At 36.6% G+C, this 26343-nt stretch overlaps 1 protein-coding gene and 1 long non-coding RNA gene across 25 annotated transcripts in view; one reads left to right on the top strand and one right to left on the bottom strand.

Moving 5' to 3' along the window:
• WDFY2 (WD repeat and FYVE domain containing 2) overlaps positions 1 to 26343 on the bottom strand; it is a 314795-nt gene that overhangs the window by 55961 nt on the left and 232491 nt on the right. For all 24 annotated transcript variants that reach the window (XR_010116081.1, XR_008651395.2, XR_010116070.1 and 21 more), the window contains one exon: positions 7163 to 7217. Coding sequence is in view for 9 of the 24 variants with exons in the window: in XM_063619259.1 (XP_063475329.1) it covers positions 7163 to 7217 (55 nt within the window). In the remaining 15 variants the exon portion in view is untranslated. The remainder of the gene's footprint in view (positions 1 to 7162; positions 7218 to 26343) is intronic.
• LOC134732669 (uncharacterized) lies at positions 17981 to 25621 on the top strand. Its single transcript, XR_010116091.1, has 3 exons — positions 17981 to 18381; positions 24699 to 24885; positions 25343 to 25621. It is a non-coding gene; the product is annotated as an uncharacterized lncRNA (long non-coding RNA).

Genomic DNA, 26343 nt, shown 5'->3' with positions numbered 1-26343 from the left:
ATCCCTTGTAAGTTGGATTCCTAGGTATTTTATTCTCTTTGAAGCAATTGTGAATGGGAGTTCACTCATGATTTGGCTCTCTGTTTGTCTGTTATTGGTGTATAGGAATGCTTGTGATTTTTGCACATTGATTTTGTATCCTGAGACTTTGTTGAAGTTGCTTATCAGCTTAAGGAGATTTTGGGCTGAGACAATGGGGTTTTCTAGATATACAATCATGTCATCTGCAAACAGGGACAATTTGACTTCCTCTTTTCCTAATTGAATACCCTTTATTTCTTTCTCTTGCTTGATTGCCCTGGCCAGAACTTCCAACACTATGTTGAATAGGAGTGGTGAAAGAGAGCATCCCTGTCTTGTGCCCATTTTCAAAGGGAATGCTTCCAGTTTTTGCCCATTCAGTATGATATTGGCTGTGGGTTTGTCATAAATAGCTCTTATTTTTTTGAGATACATCCTATCAATACCTAGTTTATTGAGAGTTTTTAGCATGAACGGCTGTTGAATTTTGTCAAAGGCCTTTTCTGCATCTATTGAGAATCATGTGGGTTTTGTCTTTGGTTCTGTTTATATGAATGATTACGTTTATTGATTTGCATATGTTGAACCAGACTTGCATCCCAGGGATGAAGCCTACTTGATCATGGTGGATAAGCTTTTTGATGTGCTGCTGGATTTGGTTTGCCAGTATTTTATTGAGGATTTTTGCACTGATGTTCACCGGGGATATTGGTCTAAAATTCTTTTTGTTGTTGTGTCTCTGCCAGGCTTTGGTATCAGGATGATGTTGGCCTCATAAAATGAATTAGGGAGGATTCCCTCTTTTTCTATTGATTGGAATCGTTTCAGAAGGAATGGTAACAGCTCCTCTTTGTACTTCTGGTAGAATTCGGCTGTAAATCCGTCTGGTCCTGGACTTTTTTTGGTTGGTAGCCTATTAATTATTGCCTCAATTTCAGAACCTGTTATTGGTCTATTCAGGGATTCAACTTCTTCCTGGTTTCGTCTTGGGAGGGTGTATGTGTCCAGGAATTTATCCATTTCTTCCAGATTTTCTAGTTTATTTGCATAGAGGTGTTGATAGTATTCTCTGATGGTAGTTTGTATCTCAGTGGGATTGGTGGTGATATCCCCTTTATCATTTTTTGTTGCATCTATTTGATTCTTCTCTCTTTTCTTCTTTATTAGTCTTGCTAGTGGTCTATCAATTTTGTTGATCTTTTCAAAAAAGATCAATTTTTCAATTTTTTTTTATAGAAACAGCATCTTGCTATGTTGCCCAGGCTTCAACTCCTGGCCCCAAGTGATCCTCCCACCTCCGGAAGCATTGGGTTAATGGGTGTGAACCACTACACCTGTCCCAGAGATTTTTCTGTTATTAATTCTTACTTCGATTCCATTTTGATCAGAGAACATACTTTGCATGACTTAAATCCTTCCAAATTTATTGAGATTTATTTTATGGCCTAGAATATTGTCTGTCTTGATAAATATTCTCCACGTACTTGAAAATAATGTATAAATAAAACAGACTTTAGTTGGATAGAATGTTCTACAGATGTCAATGAGCGCAAGTTTGTTGACTGTTTTGTTCCAGTCTGCTGTACTTTACTGATTCTCTGCCTAGTTATTCTATCAATTAATATCTTCAATAAATTATTGAAAATATTAAAATTTCTAACTATAACTTGTATCTATTTCTCCCTAAAGTTTCATCAGTTTTTGGGTCACATATTTTAAAACTATGTTATTAGATGCATAAACATTTAAGAGTTTTATGGTCTTCTGGTGGACTGGCCCTCATGATACCTTCTTTATCCCTAGTAATGTTCTTTGCTCTGAAATCTACTTTGATATATTTAAAAAGTCACTCCAGTTTTCTTTTGACTAGTATTCTCATTGTATATCCTCTCCCATCCTTTTACTTTTAACCTATTTGTGTCTTTATATGTAAAACACACTTCTTATAGTTTATATCTGGGTCTCACCTTTCACTCAATCTGACATTAACTGCCTTTTAATTGCCTTTAGATCATTTATTTTTAATGTGATTACTGACATTGTTAGGTTTAAATCTATTATTGTGTTATCTGTCTTATATTTTTCCACCTGTTCTTTACCCCTTTTTTCCTCTTAGTCTGCTTTTCTTTTTTTATTAATTGGGAATTACTATATGATTCTACTTTATCTCCTTGGTTTGCCTATTAGCTGTCATGTTTTGATTTGCTGTTTATTTTTATTTTATTTTATTATTTAGAGACAGGGTCTTGCTCTGTTACCCAGGGTAGAGTACAATGGTGCAGGCACAGCTAACTGTAACTTCAAACCCCTGGATTGAAGCAACTCTCCCACCTCAGCCTCCCTGGTAGCTAAGACTACAGGATAATTGTTATTTTTGTTTTTTTTAGAGATAGGGTCTTCCTGTGTTGCCCAGGCTGGTCTCAAACTCCTGGGCTCAAAGGATCCTCCACCTCAGCTTCCCAAAGTGCTGGGATCACAGGTGTCAGCTGCTGTCCCTGGTCCTCAATTTGTTATTTTAATAGTTGTTTTGGGCCAGAAGTGGTGGCTCATGCCTGTAATCCCAGCACTTTGGAAGGCCAAGGCAGATGGATTGCAAATATTAGCTGGGTGTGGTGGTGGGTGCCTATAATCCCAGCTAGTTGGGAGGCTGAGGCAGGAGAACCGCTTGAACCTGGGGTGTGCCCACAATTGTTTGTGCCACTTCACTCCAGCCTGGGTGACAGAGCAAGACTCTGTCTCCAAAAAAAATACCAAAAAACAAAACAAAACAAAAGTTGTTTTAGGGTTAATAGTATACATCTTTAACTTACCACAGTCTTTCTCCAACTGCTATTATACCTCTTTGTATATAGCATTCTAGAACCTACAATAGTATACTTCCATTTCTCCTGGTCTTTGTGTTATTGTTGCACATTTTAATTTACATATATTATTAACCCCTTGCTACTTTGTCTTTACTTAAAAGTCAATTGTCTTTTAAAGAGATTCATATAACATATGAAAAAAAACCTTTCAGTTCCCATTTTTAAAACTGTTCTTTCTTTTGAGTAGACACATAGTTTCTTTTGGCATCACTTTCTTTTTCCCTGAAGGACTTCCTTTAACATTTCATTTAGTGAAGGTCTATGAATGATGAATTCTTTCTGTTTTTGTGTGTCCAAAAAATGTTTATTTTACTTAAGTTTTTGAAAGATACTTCCTCTGGGTATATAATTCTATGTTGGAAGTTTTTTCTTCTTTTAGAACTTTAAAAATGGGCTGGGCACAGTGGTTCTTGCCTGTAATCACAGCACTTTGGGAGGCCAAGGTTGGTGGATTGCTCGAGCTTAGGAGTTCGAGACTAGCCTGGGCAACATGGCAAAACCTCATCTCTACAAAAAATATAAAACTTAGCCAGGTGTGGTGGCATACGCCTGTAGTCCCAGCTATTTGGGAGGTGAGGTAGGAGGACTGCTTGAGCCCAGCAGGCAGAGGTTGCAGTGGGTTGAGATCACACCACTGCACTCTAGCCAGGGCAAATGAGACCCTGTCTCCCCCTGCCCCCCACCAAAAAAAAAAAAAAAAAACTTTAAAAATGTTCCATAGACATAAAATCCATCTGCCACTCCACTAATTTGTCTGTGTCTAAAATATCTATTTTACCCACTGATTTTTTATTTCAATGACTATATTTTCCTATCTAAAAGTTCTATTTGGTTCTCTTAAAAATCTCCCTGTTTTTTCCATAATCATTTTATTTCCTTGTTGTTCCTGAAACTTTTTTCTTCAATCATTTAACATATTATGTTACGGCTTCTTTTGCTTTGTTGATCATTATCTAAGATTCTTGGTACTCTAATCATCCCATTTGTGATATCTGCTAATATTTACTCATGGTGGATTGATTACTTGTTAGTTTTACAATTTAAAAAAAATGAAGAATTAAGCAGTGCTTGTTTTTGTTATAGGGCCTTTGTGAAATTCGTCTGAAAAGAGCTTGCATTCATTTCTAGCAAGTAACCGTGGGGTCTTATGGGCCAAGGACCAACTTTATGTTAATTTCTTAACATGGAGTTCCAGCATGTTATAATTGGTTAAAATTTATATTCCAAACTCAAAAGTTTTCAGTTCAGGTTTTGATTTATCAAGGTAAAATTCCATCCTCTATCCAGAGTTGGGGTCAGGAATAAATTTCCTTGTAGTCTTCAGGGCCAATTAGTGGAAAGTCTTGTTCCTCTTTTTATAAGGGTACAGTCCTTTATGAGATTCAGCTTTTTATGGAAATCTCAGTTCCAATTTTTCATCTCACTCAGGCTCTGGGCCTTATTTCTTGTCCCCAAGTGCATGTTCATACACAAGTATCTATCTCTTACTGGTTCTCCATCTCCCCAAGACAGCTGCAATGACAGGTTATATGTATATCACTCTGAGTTTTAGTTCTCTCTTTGGTTTTGGCTCATAGAAATTTTTTTATTTGTATCTCCCATGAGCCTAGTATTGTATTAAGAAGAATGACAAAAACAACAAGAAGTGTCGTTTTATCATTATCTCCAGGAATTTGTGGAGAACAGGTTTCCATAGTACTCTATTATCAATTTTTTGCGATCCTCTGTAGATAAAATGAACTTATATGAAATATTAAGAGACTCAAAGAATAATGGCATATGAAGAGAAGTTTCTAGTGATATGCTCAATATACGTATACCTGTGAGGCCAACCATTATTTTAACAAAGACATAGGAAATGGCATTTTATGCTTATACATTTAAGAAAAACACAAAATTAGGCAGAAATTAATATATTTAATGACAACTGGGATTTCTAAATATCTTGATAAGCTGAGGTGATGGGCTAAATAAAATGAGATTGTGAATAACAGGATGTGAAGTCCAGCATTTAGGCTAAAACCAAAAATAAAAACAAGAAACAGCTTCAAAAGTACTGAAGATATAGCTTTGAAATAACTCAGTACATTTTAAAATAACTAAAAGAGTATAACTGGATTGTTGGTGACATGAAGGATAAATACTTGAGGCGACAGATACCCCATCTACCCTTACGTGATTATTATGCATTTCATGCCTCTATCAAAATGTCACATGTACCCCATAAATATATATACCTACTATCTACCCATATACCTACTATCTACCCCATAAATATATATACCCTACTATCTACCCATAAAAATTAAAAATTAAAAAAAAACAACAAAGAAAAAAACAAACAATTCAAGTGAGAACTGTGGAGGAGCTTGAGTTGATTGCTCCACATGAGCCCACAGTGTAAAATGGCTGCCAGAAATTCACCCTATATAAGTACAGTGCTGAGGAAAAGAGAGAAAGGAAATATAATTTTGTACTTATCAGATTACATGCATGTATTAGTTACCTATTGCTGTGCAACAGATTACCCCAAAACTTAGCACCTTAAAACAGTGAATGTTAATTATCTCAGAGTCTGAAATATTGGTGCAGTTTAGCTGCATGCCTCTGTCAAAAAGTCTCTCACAGGATGGAATCAAGGTGTGGAATGGAACTGTGGTCTCATCTGAAACCTTGACAGGGGGAGAATCTGCTTCCAAACTCTCTCACATAGTACTGGCTGGATTCAGTTCCTTGTGGGCTATTAAACTAGGGTGTCAGTTCCTTACTGGCTGTTGACAAGGCCTCCCTCAGTTCCTCAGCATATGGGCTTCTCCACAGGGCAGCTCACAACAGGGCAGCTCACAACATGGCAGCTGCCTTTCCATCAGAGCAAGCACACGAAAGCACAGAGTGGGCAAGCGAGGTGGAAGTTTTGGTATCTTTGTAACCTAATCTCAGAAGTGATATCCATCACTTGCCATATTCTAGGTCTAGCCCACACAGGAGGTACAGGGTAAATTCCAGGAGGCAATGATCATTAGGAACCATCTTAAAGGTTACCTACCACAAGGTATCATATTTTCAAATGGTATTAAAGGTACCACATGATATCCCAAATATGTGACCAAGCCAATTAAAAAATTTTTTTAAGTAATGTATTTTTAAAACTTGATAAATAATAATCATATATATTTACAGGATACATGTAAAAACTGTTTTAAAGAATAAAGGCTCAGGTAACATAAAATAAAAATTAGAGATGTAAAATATATAGGCTGGAAAAGAAGTGAGAACAGAACACTGAAGATTGAAACAGCAGACAGAAGGGAAGGGGCAGAAACCTTCATGCTATTTTAAAATAATTGAAAGGTTGTCATGTGTAAGAGAGATTGTACTGTTTCTGTAGGTCCAACAGGCTAAGCAAACACCAATAGGGGAACATTTATCACTTATCACACAATGTTTTAATGGCCTGCTTACCATCTGTATCATCTCCATGATTATAAACTGCTTATGCATAGATACTATACATGTCTGGTTCACTATTACAATTCTGTTACCAGAACACAATAGACACTCAATAAATATTTGATGAATGATACGTGAGAAAATTAAAGAAGAAAGAGAAATAAATTTTACCTCCAAATTTTAAAATAAAGAACTTAATGCTTAGAATTTTCCAAAATCATAATGGTTCCTATGTTTCCGGAAGTACTAAAGTAGAGGCTGGATGATCATCCTCTCATTAAAGGCGAGTCAAGAGAATTGGATGAAATGACCTCTAAGTGTTAAAAGATCTACCTCAAACTTTCTGGTTCCACAACATTGTTAGTTTGAATAAAGAAATCCCTTCCAAAAATTGTTGGCAGATGGCCTGTCAATGTTGAACACATGATAAAACCACAATTCTTCCCCTTGGACAACACACTCTGAGCATTTTAAAACATTTAACCAAATACAAGATGAGTCCTATTAAGGCAGCTTTTTACTGGACCCACTTTCTAAACCTGCTGTACTGTTGAAAAGCAGCACGGTATAGTCGGAAGACAAAGGCTGTGGGTTTGGGAGTCACGCTGACCTGATCTGGCTTTGCATTTAACTAGAACCCCAGGCAAGCCACCCAACCTCACTGGGCCTCAGTTTCTTAATTCAAAAACCAGGGATAACATTCACTCAAAAGGTTGTTCTGTTTTGTTTCCCTGATGATTATACAGTACGTATTCTCTTGTGGCAGTGAAAACCACCAAGAAGTATTTTACAATCTGGGTAATGAAGGTACTCCTCTCACTCCCTACCTTGATAGTTTTTCACAGGAGTCATCTTGTTATAATCTTCTGACAATATAAACTCCTGTAAAAGGAAAGAAAAACATTAAATAAAAATAAATTCTTTAAGTAAATGACTATATTTGGTAAAACCAGATTGAATAAAGCAAATTATCATGACGATTACATCTAATATTAGTATTTTGCCCATCAACTCAGAATTTTTGTACCCTTTTAAAAGTAACAATCAAAATTATGATCCAATGCAGTTATCATAATTTTACCTTATAAGTGCTGACTTTTTGTTTATGCACAAGAAGAAAACCAGATCAGTTCAGCATCTTGATACTGGTCAATTTTGAAGATAAACCTAATTCAAAATACTTTTCTTTCAAGGGTGCCACAGCTAAAAATTTGCAAGGCTCTAACCAGTAAGGAAATGGATGGCATTTCTGCTAAGGAAATAAATTAGATATTTTAAAGATTGTTTTTCTAAGATTAGTAATTTATTTCCTCTTACTTACTACAAGCATCTGAAGGTTGCATCTTACTTATCCCTGTATCCCCAGGACACCGGGCACAGTACCTTGGCACAGTAGGTAATTAATAATGGTCACACAAAGGCACTTCTCAATGTAATGAGATTAGTCTGAATGTCAAATTTACTGAAAAAATCAGTTTCTGTATCGCGCATTATATATACCCTTTGTGGGGACACATAAGTGTGTGTTGTTTCACCCATGCATCTGCACATACAGTGACCTGTGTGTAGAAGCTGATTGAGTGTTTATGAGATCCAGCCAGGTTTTGAGTCCTTAGGCTTTATTCAAATGCAAAATATCCAGGTATTCTTAAAGAGTATATTATGAAACATAAGGAAAGCTGCAAAGTATAATAAATTGATGCCTTCATCTGAGTTTAGAAACAGGGCAATTAATCTTTTCAAAATATTTGGAAGCATCCAGGATTTTTCTTTGATAACTTAAAAAGGGGGGGATGGGAAGACAGACACCTAAATGCCTTACTTGCTATCTGGGTCTTCCTGAGTTTAGTAGTTTGTGTAATTTTTTAGAAGGAAATAATTATTTTATTGTTTTTGTGATAAATGTCACAAACGTAAAGTAGGAGATGATGTGAAAGAATATACAAAGCAATAAAGTTCCTTTGCTTATTCATTTTTCTATTCCAGCCCCCTTTAAGAAGCTTATCTACAAATGAATTTTCTTCACCATGATTTTCTCAGTAATAACATTATTCAACTTGTCACTTTAAAAATCCATATCATTATTTCTTCAAGGAGTGGCACTACATCCACTTCTTGTTTTGGAAGAGTTAGACCTACAATTGGACACAGCAGACTAATTTTTTTTTTTTTTTTTTTTTTTTTACAGAGTCTCGCTTTCTCGCCCGGTTGGAGTGCAGTGGCGCGATCCTGGCTCACTGCAACCCCTGCCTCCCAGGTTCAAGTAATTCTTCTGCCTCAGCCTCCCTAGTAGCTGGGATTATAGGTGCGTGCCACCATGCCCAGCTAATTTTGGTATTTTTAGTAGACACGGGGTTTCACCATGTTGGCCAGGCTGGTCTTGAACTCCTGACCTCAGGTGATCCACCCGCCTCAGCCTCCCAAAGTGCTGGGATTACAGGTGTGCACCACCGCACCTGGTCAGAGCAGACTAATTTTTAAAGAAGTAAAGTAGCTGGCCCATAAAGTGCTTATAATGTGGGTAAGGAAACCTAGGAGGTGCCTAAGCAACAATTCACTAGCAACTTTTAATCACAGGCAACAGGACCTTGACCCTGACCCCCAACTTTACAGGGTCCCAAATATCATGACACATACACAAATAAATTTATTAAAGACAATTATTATCTGGCCAAGTGTTTTCTGAGTTCATATTGTTCATGTTATTTTGAATATAGTGAAATGGTTCTCTGACCTGGTCAAAAGATACCTCAATTCCTTTCAAAACAATGTAAGGTATGAAATAACACAGCGTAATAGAGGTTTACATTTAGGATTTAATATATACATTAAAAATAAAATTACCAGGCCGGGCGCGGTGGCTCACGCTTGTAATCCTAGCACTTTGGGAGGCCGAGGCGGGCGGATCACGAGGTCAGGAGATCGAGACCACGGTGAAACCCCGTCTCTACTAAAAATACAAAAAATTAGCCGGGCGCGGTGGCGGGCGCCTGTAGTCCCAGCTACTCGGAGAGGCTGAGGCGGGAGAATGGCGTGAACCCGGGAGGCGGAGCTTGCAGTGAGCCGAGATTGCGCCACTGCACTCCAGCCTGGGTGACAGAGCGAGACTCCGTCTCAAAAAAATAAATAAATAAATAAAATAAAAAATAAAATAAAATAAAATAAAATAAAATAAAATAAAATAAAATAAAATTACCAGTTCACTGTATTGGTAAACCTAATTTCATGGTCATTTATTTTTCCTATGATAATAAAAACATATAATTAGGGAGAAAATTTAGATTTTGTCAGCTTTTGTTATTATTATTTTTTTTTGAGATGGAATCTTGCTCTGTCGCCCAGGCTGGAGTGCAGTGGCGCGATCTCGGCTCACTGCAACCTCCACCTCCTGAGTTCAAGTGATTCTCCTGCCTCAGCCTCCTGAGTAGCTGAGACTACAGGTACGTGACACCATGCCTGGCTAATTTTTGTATTTTTAGTGGAGACAAGGTTTCACCATGTTGGTCAGGCTGGTCTCGAACTCCTGACCTTGTGATCCGCCTGCCTCGGGTTCCCAAAGTGCTGGGATTACAGGCGTGAGCCACCACGCCCGGCCTTGTTATTACTTTTTTGATCACAGAAACACAATATACTACTCTAAGAAATGTAAGAAAAATAAACACTAAAAATCCCTTGTGATACCATTTCTCAAACATAAGTACTATGGAAAGTACAGTTGTAATAATGTATAATAAAACAAAACATTAAAACTACTTGGCAATGCTGTTTTATTTTCACAGTTCATGCATACAATTCCACATGAGTACATACTCATCAACTTCATTCTTTTTGATGACTGCATAGGATGTAGTATAACATTCTTTTTTTTTTTTCTTTTCTTTTTTTTTTTTTTTTTTGAGACAGAGCTTCGCTCTTGTTGCCCAGGCTGGAGTGCAATGGTGCAATCTCGGCCCACTGCAACCTCCGCCTCCTGGGTTCAAGTGATTCTCCTACCTCAGCGTCCTGAGTAGTTGGGATTACAGGCATGCGCCACCACGCCTGGCTAATTTATTGTATTTTTACTAGAGACAGGGTTTCCCCATGTTGGTCAGGCTGGTCTTGAACCCCCGACCTCAGATGATCTGCCTGTCTCGGTCTCCCAAAGTGCTGGGATTACAGGCATGACCCACCACGCCTGACCATAATATTCCTTTAATATTCCTTTATTGATGAATCTTTGTTTCTAGTTTTCCTTATTGAAAATATTACATTAAATGTATTATATCTTTATATGTCTCCAGCAGTATTGCTATAAAATAAAAGTCTGAGAAGTAGAATTGCTGGAGCAGAGAGTATGACCATTGAAATTTTGATAGACATGGCCAAATTGAGTTTTTAAAAGATTTTATCTGTTAATACTCACGAACAATTAAATGTAAAGGTTTGGCTGCAATTACTTTGTTAGGATTGACCAACCAAAGTTCAAAAGAAATTAGATCAAAGATACACACATTTGAAATATTTTGGATAAAATAGTTTCTATTCCTTCTTTTTTTATTATTTCTATCCTTTCTTCTTTCCATTCAGCTGTCCACCCATCTCTCACTTAGTTGTTTTTAATGCTCACTGTAATACATCAAACAATATAGGATATACAAGCAAAAAGCTAACAATTGTCTTCACCTTCAATCTCACCCTTTTGAGGCAACCAATGTTAACAGTCTGGCGTATCCCTCCATGTCTTTTTTTTAAACCCTTATACAAACATATATGAACATATATACATTTTTTGTTGTATAAAAACAGGATCACGTTATAGATATTATTCTGTAACTTTCTGTTTTCACCTAAAATACAGCATAGCACTATTTTCCAGAAGCACGTAGTTCTAACTTATTTCTTCTGATGACTGTATAATATTCCACAAAATGGATATGCCAAACTTTATTCAAGTACTTCACATTTTAAGTGGGCATTCCATTTCTCTGCTATAATTTACAATTATAGCAATAATTTGAGAAAGGTCTTTGCAAGTATATCCATATGAACTAATGTCTACGTAGAAGAGATGCTGGCTCAAACATTATGTACATTTAATGTCTTAATAAACACTGCCAGATTACTTTCCAGGAAGCATGCAGCCATGCACTCTCTCACCTACCCCCATCTTCATTTGACAGCATATTTTCCCACATCTTATCAGCATTGGATGCTATTCATCTTTTCAATTTTTGCCCAACTGATGTGTGAAACAAGAGGGTATCTCATTGTGGTTTATGTTCATTACACTATGAGCTGGATAACTTTTTGGTTATTTGCTATTTTCATTCATTTCTTGTTTTATGAATTTTCTGTTCAAATTCTGCTGTAGCCTGGTTCTCTGAAAAACAGCGTGAAGCAAAGCTTAAGTCTAATGCTTTATTTGAAGGTGCAATATCGGCAGCAGTAGGTGAGGGTAAAGCAAAGCAAAGCGGAGAAAGATGGTGATGCATTACCAAGCTCGCCTGAGTTTCACAAGATGCCCAGCTTCTTCTCCAGCATTCAGGAAGTCTCTGGACAGACAGAACTGAAACACCAGGTTTTGGAAAAATCCATGAAGGGAGGGATGGAGAGGGAATTTATCTGCCAGCTCTCTCCCATATCCCTTTGCATTTTAATCATAGCTCTACATGAATCTAATTTCTCCCTCCTTGTAGAAAGTTGTACCACCTAGCCCTGTTGCAGCCACTGGTGAAGTCAGATCTGTGGCCTTGCAGAGCTGTGCTTCATGTAATTCAGAAGCAGCAGGGGAACCAGATCCTCTGGGCTTTGGCCTCAGGGTGGAACAAGGTGCCAAGAGAGCCCAGGAAACAAGTACAATCAAGAAAATCTGAGGCAGTATATGTGATGTGGTCCAGGCATATCCTGTGGTTCTTTTTGTCTATTGCATTTGTAATTGTCTTACTAAATTGTAGAAATTCTCTTATTATTAGGGATAGTTATCCTTTGTTTAATATGTGAATTGACAGTATTTTCTCTCCTAATAGTCTGCCTTTGAATTTTATTAAATCTTTTGTAGTACTGAAATGTTTTATTTTTTTTTGCTTAACAAACAACCATGGCATTATGAGTTAAAACTGCATTATATCTTTTAAGTTTTAATTTGGGAAGGGATAATATTTTAACTGTAATATACTCAAGTACTTAAATACAATTTTTCTTTACTAGTTTAAACGGCATTTCCCCCAAACCCATTTCAATTTCCAATGAATTACTTCTCACACATAATGAAAATAGCTCTTGGTTTTGGGATACACATGTATTAATAGCATTAGTATGCTATTGTAGTATTTAACACGGTATTTGTTGTTGACTTACCTAAACCCTGACCAAGTTTAGGTAATCACTGCTATTTTAGTTTTATCTGGAATTTTTATTGAGTAGCTGCCAAATTTAATTAAATTGAATGGAATTTGTTTTTGATATCTATTAAACGAAATTTGTTAAAATCCTTCAATTTATAAAAGTAATTGATTACTGTTAAACAGTTTTCTAATATTGACCCATTCTTAACTTCTTGAAAGAACCCAAAGTTGCCCTGATGTATTCTTCCTTTAATACACTACTGGATTTGATATGCTAATATTCAATAAGAATTTTTACATATACATTTAAGATTATTATTGGTCTATAGTTTTCCATTTTGGTGCTATCTTCATTGGGTTCTGGTTTAAAGACAGCAAAGCACAGTGGTTAAGAGCTTGGGCATTGGAACCAAATTGTCCAGTTTAAATCCGAGCTAAAACACATACTTGTTAAACGATCTTGACAAGCTGCTCAAGAGCTCTGTGCTTCACTTTCCTTCTGTGTACTAGCCTCATAAGACTGTATGAGGACTGAGTTATTATTTATAAAACATTTTAAAGCAGTGCCTGTCACATACTAAGTACTCTATGAGAGCTAATTAAAAAAAATGGATTAAGAAGCTTTTCTTTAAATCTTTTGGAAGATATTGAACAATTATAATTGAAGAATTAGCATTCAGCTTCTTAAGCTTTTCCCCGTGTATACACAGAAACACATACAATTGGAATAGTAGTACTACTGATGACGTTTTGTAGCTCTCCTTTTTAACTTAACACTGTTACATGGGCATTTCTCATGTCACTACCTATTTTTTGAAAAAATGAATTTTAATGGCTACATAATATCTCATTGGAAGGCAATAAAGGATTTTACCTAATTAGTCTTTAACTGTTACATTTCCTTTTTCTTTCTTTTTTTTTTTTTTGAGGCAGGATCTTGCTTTGTCACCCAGGCTGGAGTGTAGTGGCGTGAACACAGCTCACTGCAGCCTCAACCTCCTAAGCTCAAATGATCATCCCACCTCAGCCTCCTGAGTAGCTGGGACTACAGGCGCGAGCCACCACACCTGGCTAATTTTTGTATTTTTTGTAGAGACAGCATTTTACCACGTTACCCAGGCTGCTCTTGAACTCCTGAGCTCCAGCAATCTGCCTGCCTCGGCCTTCCCAAAGTGCGGGGATTATAGGGGTGAGTCACTGCATCCGGTCTGTTACATTTCTAAGACACCAATGTTTTATTATTATAAAAACAGGAATATCCTTATGAATAATCTTTGTGTATTTTTATGTTTATTTTCTTTGGATGGTTTTCTAGAAATGAAATTATTGACATAAAGGAAAAATATTTCTAAAGCTCTGAATATTACCAATATTTTTTCTAAATAGTTTGTGCCAATTTATGTCCTTTCCCTTAGTGTTCTGGAGTGCCTACTTTATTTAATTCTAGCTGATACGTATATTCTAAAATTACTACAACTTAGATAAAAATAGAATCAAAACATTTTAACACCTTAAAATGTTTACAGGTCCTTAGTATTTCCTCTTTCATGACTTTTCTATCTACAGGATTTTATTGTTTTTCTTATCTATTTGCATACGCTTGTCATGGACTGAGGATATTTTCCTTTCTCTGTCATATTTCACGGAACTATTTGTTGCTTTTAAAAAACTGCGTTTAAGTAGATTCTCTTAATGCTGGGAAGTTCTGCATTTTATGTAGTTAAATATAATAATATTTTCATTTAGGACTTCCATTCTTTTAAGCTTACAACATTCTTCTTGATAGATTGTTTATAAATGTCTAGTCAACTGACTTCTAGCTTTTCTTTTTCTTTTTTAAGGCTTTACTTACATGTAATGCTGCTTCATGCTCCTGGAATTAATTTTGGTATAAAGCAAGAGGTGAGAATTAAAATCGATCTTTTTCTTAAAAGCAAACCAACTGCTCCAGCACCATTTGTTTAATAACTTTTCCCAGTCACACTGACTTGTGGCCATCTTTACCATATTTTATTTGCTTTCAATGAACTGAGTCTGTTTGGGGGTTCTCTAACCCTGTTTTATTCCTTTGCCGGAACCAAAATGATTTAATTACAGTAGATACAACTTATATGTAAAGGCTATGTGCTCCTAAATTCTTTTCTTACAGAAAAATGTAGCTAGATAAACATAAATAATCTTTTTAATAGCAAAAAAGAAAAATCACATTAACAGTTTTGATTGGAATTGAATTAAACCTTTAAATTCAGGAAGATTTGACATTTAAAGGTCTTCTTTTATGTATATTAATCAATTTTTATAATTTTCTTCAACTGTTTTACATGTTTTTTGAAATTATTTCTATATTTATGTGATAGTAACTTCTGTGAATGAGATCATTTTTCTATTACTTGGTAAACTCTGAATTAAAAAAAAAAAAAAGGTAGATTGACAGTTGCTAAGTTTGGACCAAAACTGAAAAACAGTGATTTCATAGGTCCCGGTAAGCTCACTACCAATCCATTTAAAATCTTGATATCTGGTAGTCAGAGTGAGTTGAACAATCGTGGATAGAGTATTTGGCTACGTGGGACACTTACACTCCTAACTGCCAAGATTTAGAAGGAAAGGAAGAAGGGTTCTTTGATGTTTCAGAACAAATTAAGGAAAGAGAAGAAAAGAGAAAAAGACTATTTAAGAAGACTAAGCTGCAATGTTATTAGTAGCCAATGCTTTGAGCTGGGGGTGGAAAAAAGAATAAAAATGGAGAAAACTAATAATATAAGCTTGTTTGTACATTTGTCAATGCCTTTTCCACTCCTCTTTGTCTCTCTAAATTCCTATGAAAACCAAGCCTTGCAGAATGAGTCAGTCAGGTGGTAGTATTACTGTATTTAGGCAACATTATTTTTTTTTAAAAGGTTCCAACATGCCCTGTTGTTAAAGAATGTACAAGGCCCATGCCTGTGTACACAGATGCCATTCACAACCCTCTTGGGGCATTTTTCTCAAGAACGGTCCTTATTTTCTATTGGGTTATAAAAATACACCTGCCAAACAGATACCATGTCTCTTGTTTGGTAACAGAGGTCATCTTATCTGAGTCAAGTTGTTATTCAGCTTTCTGTCAGTCTAAGTAAGAGGCCAAGAGGCAGGACTTTCTTTTTTTCCTTAAATGAAAGGTACAATTTTGTTTTCTGGTCAGCCTTAGGTTCTTCTTGCACATCACAAGTTCTCAGTGACGTCTTGAATCTTTTTGTGAAAAGCAGGAAGAAATGGAAAGGAAGGCTACGGGGTCCATAAGTGCTGTGGCTTCTGGTTCCATACACGGAAGTGGGCATGGCAGGGCACAGTAAGGCCTAGGTGCAGTGCTATGGTTTAAATGTTTGTGTCCCTCCCAAAATTCATGTGTTGAAACTTAATTGCCAATATGATATTATTGACAGGTGCAATTTTGAAGAGGTTATTAAATAGGATTAGGGACCATATTTAAAAAGTTCAAGGGAGCGTTCACCCCTTTTGTTCCTTCCATCAATTCTGCCATGTGAGGACACAGTGTTCGCCCCCTCCAGAGGACACAGCCTTCAAGTGCTAGATTGGAAGCAGAGCCTGGACCCTTACCAAACAATAAAGTTGCCAGTGCCTTGATCTTGGAACTCCCAGCCTCCAGAACAGCGAGAAATAAATTTATGTTGTCTACAAATTACTCACCTTTAGTTGTTTTATTATAGCAGAAGGAACAGACATGCAGGAAGAAATTTAAAGTATCTGTACCCCACACAAAGATACTTTCAATTTCACGTACATGTTAAGGCAGCAGCCCCTACCCTGGGCCAAGTACTTTTACTGGTCAGTTCTTGTTTCCCACTCCCCACCCCACCACCACCCCTATGTCTCTTTTTCTTTCTTTTTAAAAGTAATGCTCAGCCACTGCAAAATATAAAAACTTTTAAACAGGTGGGCACAGTGGCTCACGGCTGTAATCCAGCACTTTGGGAGGCTGAGGCTTGACCACTTGAGTTCAAGGTCAGCTTAGGCAACACAGTGAGACCTCTGTTTCTTTAAAAAAAAATTTTTTTTAAAGAACTCTTAAACAGCAAAAAATTTAATTAGAAAGCAATAAGCTTGGTTATTTTGCTGTTCCCATGGTCACCCTGACTTTTCACGCTGGGTCTTCACTGGTAAAGGAATACTATACAGTTCTAAGCACTGCCCACCTGCTCACCTATTAAGTAAGTTTCAGTGAAATAAATCCTCAAGAATTACAATAATAGAACCACAGTACCTTACACATTAAAAAAAACTCAATTGTGAGTTTCCTTATTTGAAACTTTGCCAATGATCTCTCATTTCTTAAAATATAACACTACTTTAGAAACAGAAATATCATCTAAAATTCAATTATTTGCTACTGATTCCTTGTCATGTTTGTTGCACATCAGAGATAAAAACTGATGTAATGCTTGATAGATCCAATTCTTTGAAGAAAACTAAATGGTAGTTACTTTTCCCATGTAGATTTTTCTCTCCTCCCAGAAAATTACACCTCAAACCATCCAGGAAGGTCATCTAAAAAATAAACAGGAATTCATAACTTGGCCCAAATGTGATAAAAAATGAAGGAAAGAATAATGTCATTGGTTTAACTACCCAGCAGAAGTGTCATATGAAATTACATGGTTTTGAAGTATTATTATTTGTGTGCCTATGTGAAGCCATTACTGAAGAGAAGAGATATATACGTAAAAATTTTCATGAACACAGAGGTACTATGTTTCTGGTTGAGGATAAAGGTATTTTCTTTCTACATCTGCCTCCATAAAAAAGAAGTTGGTTTAAAGGCAAAATCTAGTTGGGAAGCCCGATATTAGTAAACTTCTCATTTATATTTTCATATAAAATTTATTTCTATATCTGCTTTAGAAATGCCTAGGATACAAAAAAGAAATGCCCAGGATATTGTCAAATATATTTAGTGTCTCGATTATTAATTGAAATGAGAGTGACTGTTTTTTTTTTTTACTGTGGTAAAAAACACACAACGTTAAATTTCCATCTTAATCATTTTTAAGCATATACTTTAGCAATGTTAAGTATATTCACATTGTTGTACAACCAAACTCCGCCACTTTTTCATTTTGCAGAACAAACTCTATATCCATTAAACACTAATTCTTCTTCCTCTCTACCCCCAAACTGTGGCAACCACCTTTCTATTCTTTCTGTTTCTATAATTTTAACTGCTTTTGATACTTCATATGCATGAAATTAGAGAGTATTTGTCCTTTTGTGACTGGCTTATTTCACTTAGTATAACGTCCTTGAGGTTTATCACGTTATAGTATGTGACACGATTTCCTATTTTTTAAAGGCTGCATAATATCCCATCGTATGTATATACCACATTTTTCTTCATTCATCTGCTGATAGACACTTGGGTTGTTTTAACCTCTTGGCTATTGTGAATAACACTGCAAGAAACATGAGTGTGCAAACATCTCTTCAAAATCTTGCTTTCAATTCTTTTGGGTATATACCGAAAAGCGGGATTGCTAGAATATGGTAATTTTTTTTTTTTTTTTTTTTTTTTTTGAGATGGAGTTTCACTCTTGTTGCCCAGGGTGGAGTGCAATGGCGCAATCTCGGCTCACTGCAACCTCTGCCTCCCAGGTTCAAGCGATTCTCTCCTGCCTCAACCACCTGAGTAGCTGGGACTACAGGCATTCGCCACCACACCTGGCTAAGTAATTCTATTTTTAACATTTCAAAAAACCTCTATGCATAAGACAGTGACTGATTTAACTTCAGTATTAGAAAAGTATTACTACCTTTAAAACTGCCTTTTTAAAAATTATATAGTTTCAAGATTAACAGTCTCCTTTTTGCTTTGACTACCAAGAAGTTGAGAATCAAAACCAAGTCTTAATCATAAAAACTGTGCTGGTCCTTATAATCCCCATACTTGTGTTATTCTAGGTTTTATTTGGCTCTTTTGGTTGCAAGGACTTCAGATGACTAGAAAAGAGAGGATTTACTGTAAAGAGAAAGTATAATGGGAAAGTTACTGGCCAATGAAGCTGTACTAGTTACCCTCTGTCTTGCAGGCTGATCAGGGCTTCTTCCTTAGTGTCTCTGCTTTTTTCTGTAAGTGCAATAATCTGTTCATATTATCCTTTCTCAACCAACTGTTCTCTTCTGATAAGTCAGTTTCTGTTCTCTCATAACTGGAGTGTGCACATGGCCATCACAAAGCACAGAGGATTTTTAGGGTAGTTAAGACTACTCTGTATGATACTACAATGGTGAACACAAGTCATTACACAGTTGTCCAAACCCATAGGATGGACATCACCAAGAGTGAATCCTACTTGTAACCTATGGACTGTGTGTGGTAAAGAGGCATTAATGATGTAGGTTCATCAGTTTTAAGAAACATATCACTCTGGTAGGGGATGTTGATGATGAGGAAGGCTATGCATGTATGTGGAAGGGGGTGTGTGGAAAGTCTCTGTACCTTCTTCTCAATTTGCTGTGAACCTAAAACTGCTCTAAAAAAACCCCCATAAACTGTCAAATCCCATAAGAATGGCTCTAAGAAAGTCCCTCTAAGATACTTAATGCCTCTTACTTATGGCTATCTCCACACTTAAACAACCAGTGGCCTAGAACTTGCACCCTTTGGTTGTCTTTTTGTTTAAGTCAGCAGTTCTCAAACTTTTGGGTCTTAGGTTCCCTTTACTCCTAAAAAAAAAACTACTAAGGGCTCTGATGAGCTTTTATTTATGTGGGTGGCATTGACTAAAATATATCACGTTCTAAATTAAAATGGAAAACATTTTTAAATATTAATTCATTAAAATAACAATAGCAAATGTATTACATGTTAATATAAATAACAATCTATAAAAAATAACTATTTTTTCCAAAACAAAAAATTTAGTGAAAAGAGTGGCACTGTTTTCTATTTTAGCAAATCTCATTAATGCATAGCTTAACAGAAGAAGATCCCCATCCTGCTTCTGCATACAATTTGCACATTTCTTAGAAAATGAGAGTGAAAAAGGCAAATCACATCTTAGTATTATTATGAAAATAGCTTTCATCTCACAGATCACAGTTTGAAAACTACTGGTTTCAGTGACTGACTCGATGTTAGGCTTTGCTTAATCTTCATTTCAGATTCTGCAAATGTGCCTACAGAGTTCAAAGATTATTCTTGTTTGTTTATAATTATGAAAAGAGGTTTCACTGGCTACCAAACAAGGAGACATTGTTTCACCCAGGAACCCAGAGGGTAGGTGCCTTTTTCCCCTCCGGTCAAATGCTTATGAGCCTAATCTTTTCTGACCACATGTATTTTAAAAAGTGGGGGGAAGGGATGCCTCAAATGCAAATCCCCCACCTAGGCTCTGAGCTCCATAGGAAACCCCATGTCACATTTCTAAGATGGGCATATGCCACACTACATGGAAGCGTAGGAAACAAGAAAACTAAAGATAACTGGGGTTTGTGCAACCACAGCAGCTGCTTGCCTCTCCAGATTCCACATATCACCTACAAAGAGACAAATTCAGGTTTACAAATTCTTCCTATAAATTCTTCCTCAAATTCAGGTTTACACATATAACACGCAAAACAAAGCAATTTCAAGGTTTCTCCACACATGAACTGTTTGTCTGGCTGCTGCCCCTCTAGTCTGCCTGGATGCTTCACAGTTTACCTGTCATCATCTTTTCTCATCAACGGTAACAGGTTTTTGTGCCCTCCCACCCCCGGTTGCCCAACACTGACTGCAAGTAACCACATGCAGTTGGTTTCTCAATAATATCCCTCCCAAGAGGATGGAAGGGAGAAGGTAAAAGAGAAAAGACACACAGGTTTGGATGTAACCACTTTCAAGACCACCTCTGGCAAATTTCAGAATCTTAAGGACAGATGCTCTTGGGAGTTATTCAGTGAATGGGGAATATCCTGCTCATGGCCAAACTCTGAAGCCAGAACACTGATGTATCACACAAAGAAAGCTGCTAGCTAAAGTATTCTGTGCCCCTGCCACCCTTCAGTGAAAGAAGGTGTTGTATATTTTAAATAACATTTATACACATAAAAATTCTGCTGTAATATTAAACAGCAAATGATATGAGATCAGTTTAGATAGTTTAGTTGCCGATATTTATTTTTAAAAAGAAAAAATAGCTCAAAACTTTTGAGAAAATTATTCTGAACAAAAAAGTTGCCTGCTGAAATTGAAAACTGCTTGCACCTAACATCATAATATTTAGCCTAATGGTTAAGAGGCTGACAATTACTGTTTCTCTACTCAGGAAAGCTGCTGGTGAAAGAAGTTTGGATCTTTGGTTGTTAAGTTTTGGGTTTTGTGAAGTTTTAGAGTTTGTAAGGGGTCTTAGAGATTACCTAGCACAATGACTCATTTTTTAGATAGGGAAATGAAAGTCTAAAGATACTAAGGAAAAAGTCTCAGGGTCAGAGGCTTACTTGGTTGCATGTTGCATAGCCCACACTTCAAATGTGGGTCTGTCTCTCGATTTTTTATCCACTGATCTTTTGACTCACACAAACCTCAAAGAGCCCCCTCAAAATGACACTAAAACTCAGGAGAGTATTTCATTGAATCTCTATGAGCAAAGAAAAAAACTAAAGTACAAATTCTCAAGTCACTATACTCTTCAGAAAATCCAGGTGGCAATGCATTATAACAAACACAAAAGAAAAATAAGCAGAAAGCACCACACACCACTAATGCCTCCATCATGATCCCTGTTACCCAAGTCTGACACCTGGAAGCAGGACCAAATGGTTGGCCATGGACACCGGCTAATCAGAACAGATGCTGGCTGCAGACAGCAGCAACTGTGTACTGACTGAACACAAGCTTGGTTGGGAGTTATTTTTGCGAACTACCCCTTCTCCCCACTCAATTTCTCCTACACATTTAGTCATCAGATCCTTACATCCTTCTTGAATCCAAGCCCCTTCCAATGCATTTCCAAGTAAACTACGTTTATCTTTGACAGTGACCTGTGCATCCACATTTCCTAGCCTTTGATCTAGTGTCTCATTTCCCCAATCTTCATCATTTTTCAAACCTATCCTTCTGAATGGTCTGCTTTCATATAATCACCTCAGGTAGGATGGAGCTTTCTGTTCTGAATTTCAAGAGACTCTGTAGCTCTTTTAGGCTATTGATCATAGTCTGCATTAAATGAAAGCTATCAATGACCAGATCACTTTACCTTTCTTTATAGATTTTAAGGAATGGAGTTCTGGTTTTCCTAACATGTCTCCCCAACGTGTCCAGCATTGTTCCTAATATACAATATATGAGAGGTAATCAATAAATATTAAAAATAAAGAAATAATACTCCTTCTTTTTTAACTCAAGTCAGGATTTTCGTTGTACTACTATTATAAACACTCCTGCTGTGGGGCTTGTGTACTAACTGTTAACTCTGCCTTAAACACTCTTCCCAAGACAAATGCTGGACTCACTCCTCCAACCTTCAAGGCTTCTGCTCAGATGGTATCTTCTCAATGAAGCCTAACCTACTGGCATCCATTCCCTCTACCTCACGCTCACATTCCCAATCCCCCTTACTCTGTTCTATTTCTCCCCATAGCATGTATCACTTCTATGACCTTCTAACACATATAAATTATAATGTTATTTATAAAGAGATTAGTAAATGCAACATAAACAAGAGGAGGGGTTTTTCAGTAGGGGAGGGTATATTTTGATGTATCTCAAGTACCTAGAACACTGCCTGGCACATAGTAGGTGTTCAATATATATTTTAAAAATTGAATAAAAGTGTTATTTTAAGTGTTATATTAATTTACATAGTAGCTCTCTATTAACATACTTTTAAAAATCTGAAAATATTAATACATAATATACTATAAAAATATTAACTATAATTTTTTCAGTGATGGTTTTATATATATACATATATGTGTGTATATATATATACATATATGTGTGTATATATATATACATATATGTGTATATATATATACACACATATATGTATATATATATATATAAAGTATGACATTATTAGTGTTTTCACTTAGATAGGCCATCAAAGAAAGATTCAACAATTTGCTCATCAATAGTAGGCTTGAAAGTAGGAAATAGATTTCTCAGTTGGGGGGGTCAATGTTACCCACAGTAATTTTGAATGAAAATATGTGCAATTACCAGATATTCAAATAATAAAAGAAAAAAAAAGAGAGCCTAGTTGCTAAGCTATTACTTTTCCTAATCAATACTGAAAAACAGAACAGTACATACTTTTGACTCAAATCTCAGTAATAACCAATGCTTTACTTCTTGGGTTAATAGAAAACACAGTAATGTGTTGCTTTTTCAAGCTGTTTATAACCATGGTCTCCATACTAAAATGTTATAATTATCTGTTTTTCTATATTTAAATTCATATATTTTCAGTCCTGAACATTATTCAAACAAAAATACATATTTGGCAAGTAATGAACACCAAAAGAAAGCCAATATATTTTTTTATGTTTCTTTTTTTAATTTTATTTTATTATTATACCTTAAGTTTTAGGGTACATGTGTACAATGTGCAGGTTTGTTACATATGTATACATGTGCCATGTTGGTGTGCTGCACCCATTAACTTGTCATTTAGCATTAGGTATATCTCCTAATACTATCCCTCCCCCCTCCCCCCACCCCACAACAGTACCCGGAGTGTGATGTTCTCCTTCCTGTGTCCATGTGTTCTCATTGTTCAATTCCCACCTACGAGTGAGAACATGTGGTGTTTGGTTTTTTGTCCTTGCGATAGTTTACTGAGAATGATGATTTCCAGTTTCATCCATGTCCCTACAAAGGACATGAACTCATCATTTTTTATGGCTGCATAGTATTCCATGGTGTATATGTGCCACATTTTCTTAATCCAGTCTATCGTTATTGGACATTTGGGTTGGTTCCAAGTCTTTGCTATTGTGAATAGTGCCACAATAAACATACGTGTACATGTGTCTTTATAGCAGCATGATTTATAGTCCTTTGGGTATATACCCAGTAATGGGATGGCTGGGTCAAATGGTATTTCTAGTTCTAGATCTCTGAGGAATTGCCACACTGACTTCCACAATGGTTGAACTAGTTTACAATCCCACCAACAGTGTAAAAGTGTTCCTATTTCTCCACATCCTCTCCAGCACCTGTTGTTTCCTGACTTTTTAATGACTGCCATTCTAACTGGTGTGAGATGGTATCTCATTGTGGTTTTGATTTGCATTTCTCTGATGGCCAGTGATGATGAGCATTTTTTCACGTGTTTTTTGGCTGCATAAATGTCTTCTTTTGAGAAGTGTCTGTTCATGTCCTTTGCCCACTTTTTGATGGGGTTGTTTGGTTTTTTCTTGTAAATTTGTTTGAGTTCATTGTAGATTCTAGATATTAGCCCTTTGTCAGATGAGTAGGTTGCGAAAATTTTCTCCCATTTTGTAGGTTGCGTGTTCACTCTGATGGTAGTTTCTTTTGCTGTGCAGAAGCTCTTTAGTTTAATTAGATCCCATTTGTCAATTTTGGCTTTTGTTGCCATTGCTTTTGGTGTTTTAGACATGAAGTCCTTGCCCGTGCCTATGTCCTGAATGGTAATGCCTAGGTTTTCTTCTAGGGTTTTTACGGTTTTAGGTCTAACATGTAAGTCTTTAATCCATCTTGAATTAATTTTTGTATAAGGTGTAAGGAAGGGATCCAGTTTCAGCTAAGAAAGCCAATATTACATGTAAAACCCAATCTTATTTGTCAAAAATGGCACACACAAGAAACTAGTTTAAAAACGATGAGTTTTTAAACATTATTGTTAAAGCTGAGGTGGCAAATAATTGTGTAAAATATACTACTCTTTAACTTCAGATAAAATTAACCTTATCTAAAAGTAAATTAAAGTTCACCTACTGCTGAAATGAATATAATTTCTGCCATGAAAACAGTAATTACCACTTTCTGAGGGCTTACTGAGTGCCAAGACCTTTAAATTACCTCATGTAATCCTCACAGCAACCCCATGAGGCACAGATCACCCTCAATCAACAATGAGTAAACTGAGGAGTATGTGAAGTTAACCAACTTGTTCATGATGATCAAGCTCGAAGATGGAAGACCTGGGATACAGATACAGACCTTTATGGGAGCAAAGTTCGTACCTCCAACACCACCACATCTGCCCTTGCTACATGAAGGCAAGGTATGTTAACAATCATTTCTCCCACAAACTCTGAGAAAGCTCTACCTGACAAAGGGAGGGAAAAGAGTAAAACAATTGCTTCCCTATCAGAGTGTTGGGAAGAAAGGGCTTCTGTAAGGATGACTAGATTATGAGAATGAAGGTGAAAGGAGAACAAACTTCTGGAAGGAAACACAAAGCAAACTGGTTTGGCTTTTATTCATTCAAAAAATATTGCCATTCCAATTTGCACAAGGCTCTCTACTGGGTATTGGAAATGCCAATGCATATGTTTCCTGCCTCCAAGTTGCTCTGGCCAATGGAGATAAAGAAAACAAGGAAATTAAGTGTTATTTACTAGACATGTTTAGGGACTACACTGACCCTTGAACCATGGATTTGAACTGCACAGATCTACTTATGCGTGGATTTTCTTCCACCTCTGCCACCCCTGAGACCAACCCCTCTTCTTCCTCAGCAGCCTACTCAACGTGAATAGGATGAGGATGAAGGCCTTTACGATGATCCACTTCCATCTAATGAAAACATACTTTTTCTTCCTTATGATTTTCTTAGTCACATTTTCTTTTCTTCAGCTTACTTTATTGTAAAACTACAGTATCTAATAAATATAACATATAAAGTATGTGTTACTCAGCTGTTTACACCATCAGTAAGGCTTCCAGTAAACAGTAGGCTATTAGCAGTTAAGTTTTTGGGCAATCAAAAGTTATACTCAAATTCTCAACTGGAAGGGGAGGTGGGGTCAGTGCCCCTAACCCCCACATTGTTCAAAGGTCAACTGTATATATATCTTACTTAATACAAAATTAAATAAATGAAATATACATGTAATCTAATGATACATAAATACTAAAGTAGAAATTTGAACTAAGGGCTGTGAGAATTATTACAAAGAGTCTTTCAACCCTGCTCTGTAATAAGGCAGGCTTCTCATAAGAATGGGTTTGGGGCTTAAAGCTAATTCTTGAAGGTAGAAGTTCCATAGAGGTGGCAGGAGGTCAGTGAAGGAGAACGTCTATTTTTGGCAGAGGACTGCACGTACACAGGCATGGATGTCTGAATCAAAAAGTTTGATGTTTGGTGGGAAAGTTGTGACAGGTGAGACTGACCAAGTGGGGAGAATGAAGGGCTTGGAGCTTCATTTTTCTAAAACTGGTTGAGAGTCTATACACTGGGGAACGTGTATAGAACTTTGGATATCTGATGGTGGAGCAGCTGGAGGAACCTAGAGGCAACAGGCAGTTCGACCAATCTAGGGCTTATTGCAACAATCCAAGTAAACCTGTAAGAGATGGAAATTTCAAAAGTACTCTTGGGAATAGACAAAGAAGGCCAGAGTCTGGAGACAGGTCTGACTAAGTCAGCAGGCCATGGGCACTGATACCGTGAGGTTAGAGGGAAAATGCGGGTCTTATTTCTGGTTGGAGTTACTCATTGATGCCATTTACTGAAAGA

The sequence above is a fragment of the Symphalangus syndactylus genome, chromosome 15, assembly GCF_028878055.3.
Source record: "Symphalangus syndactylus isolate Jambi chromosome 15, NHGRI_mSymSyn1-v2.1_pri, whole genome shotgun sequence".
NCBI classification, from domain to species: domain Eukaryota; kingdom Metazoa; phylum Chordata; class Mammalia; order Primates; family Hylobatidae; genus Symphalangus; species Symphalangus syndactylus.
The sequence above is the reverse complement of the archived record's forward strand: the minus strand, read 5'-3'. Positions and strand labels throughout refer to the sequence as shown.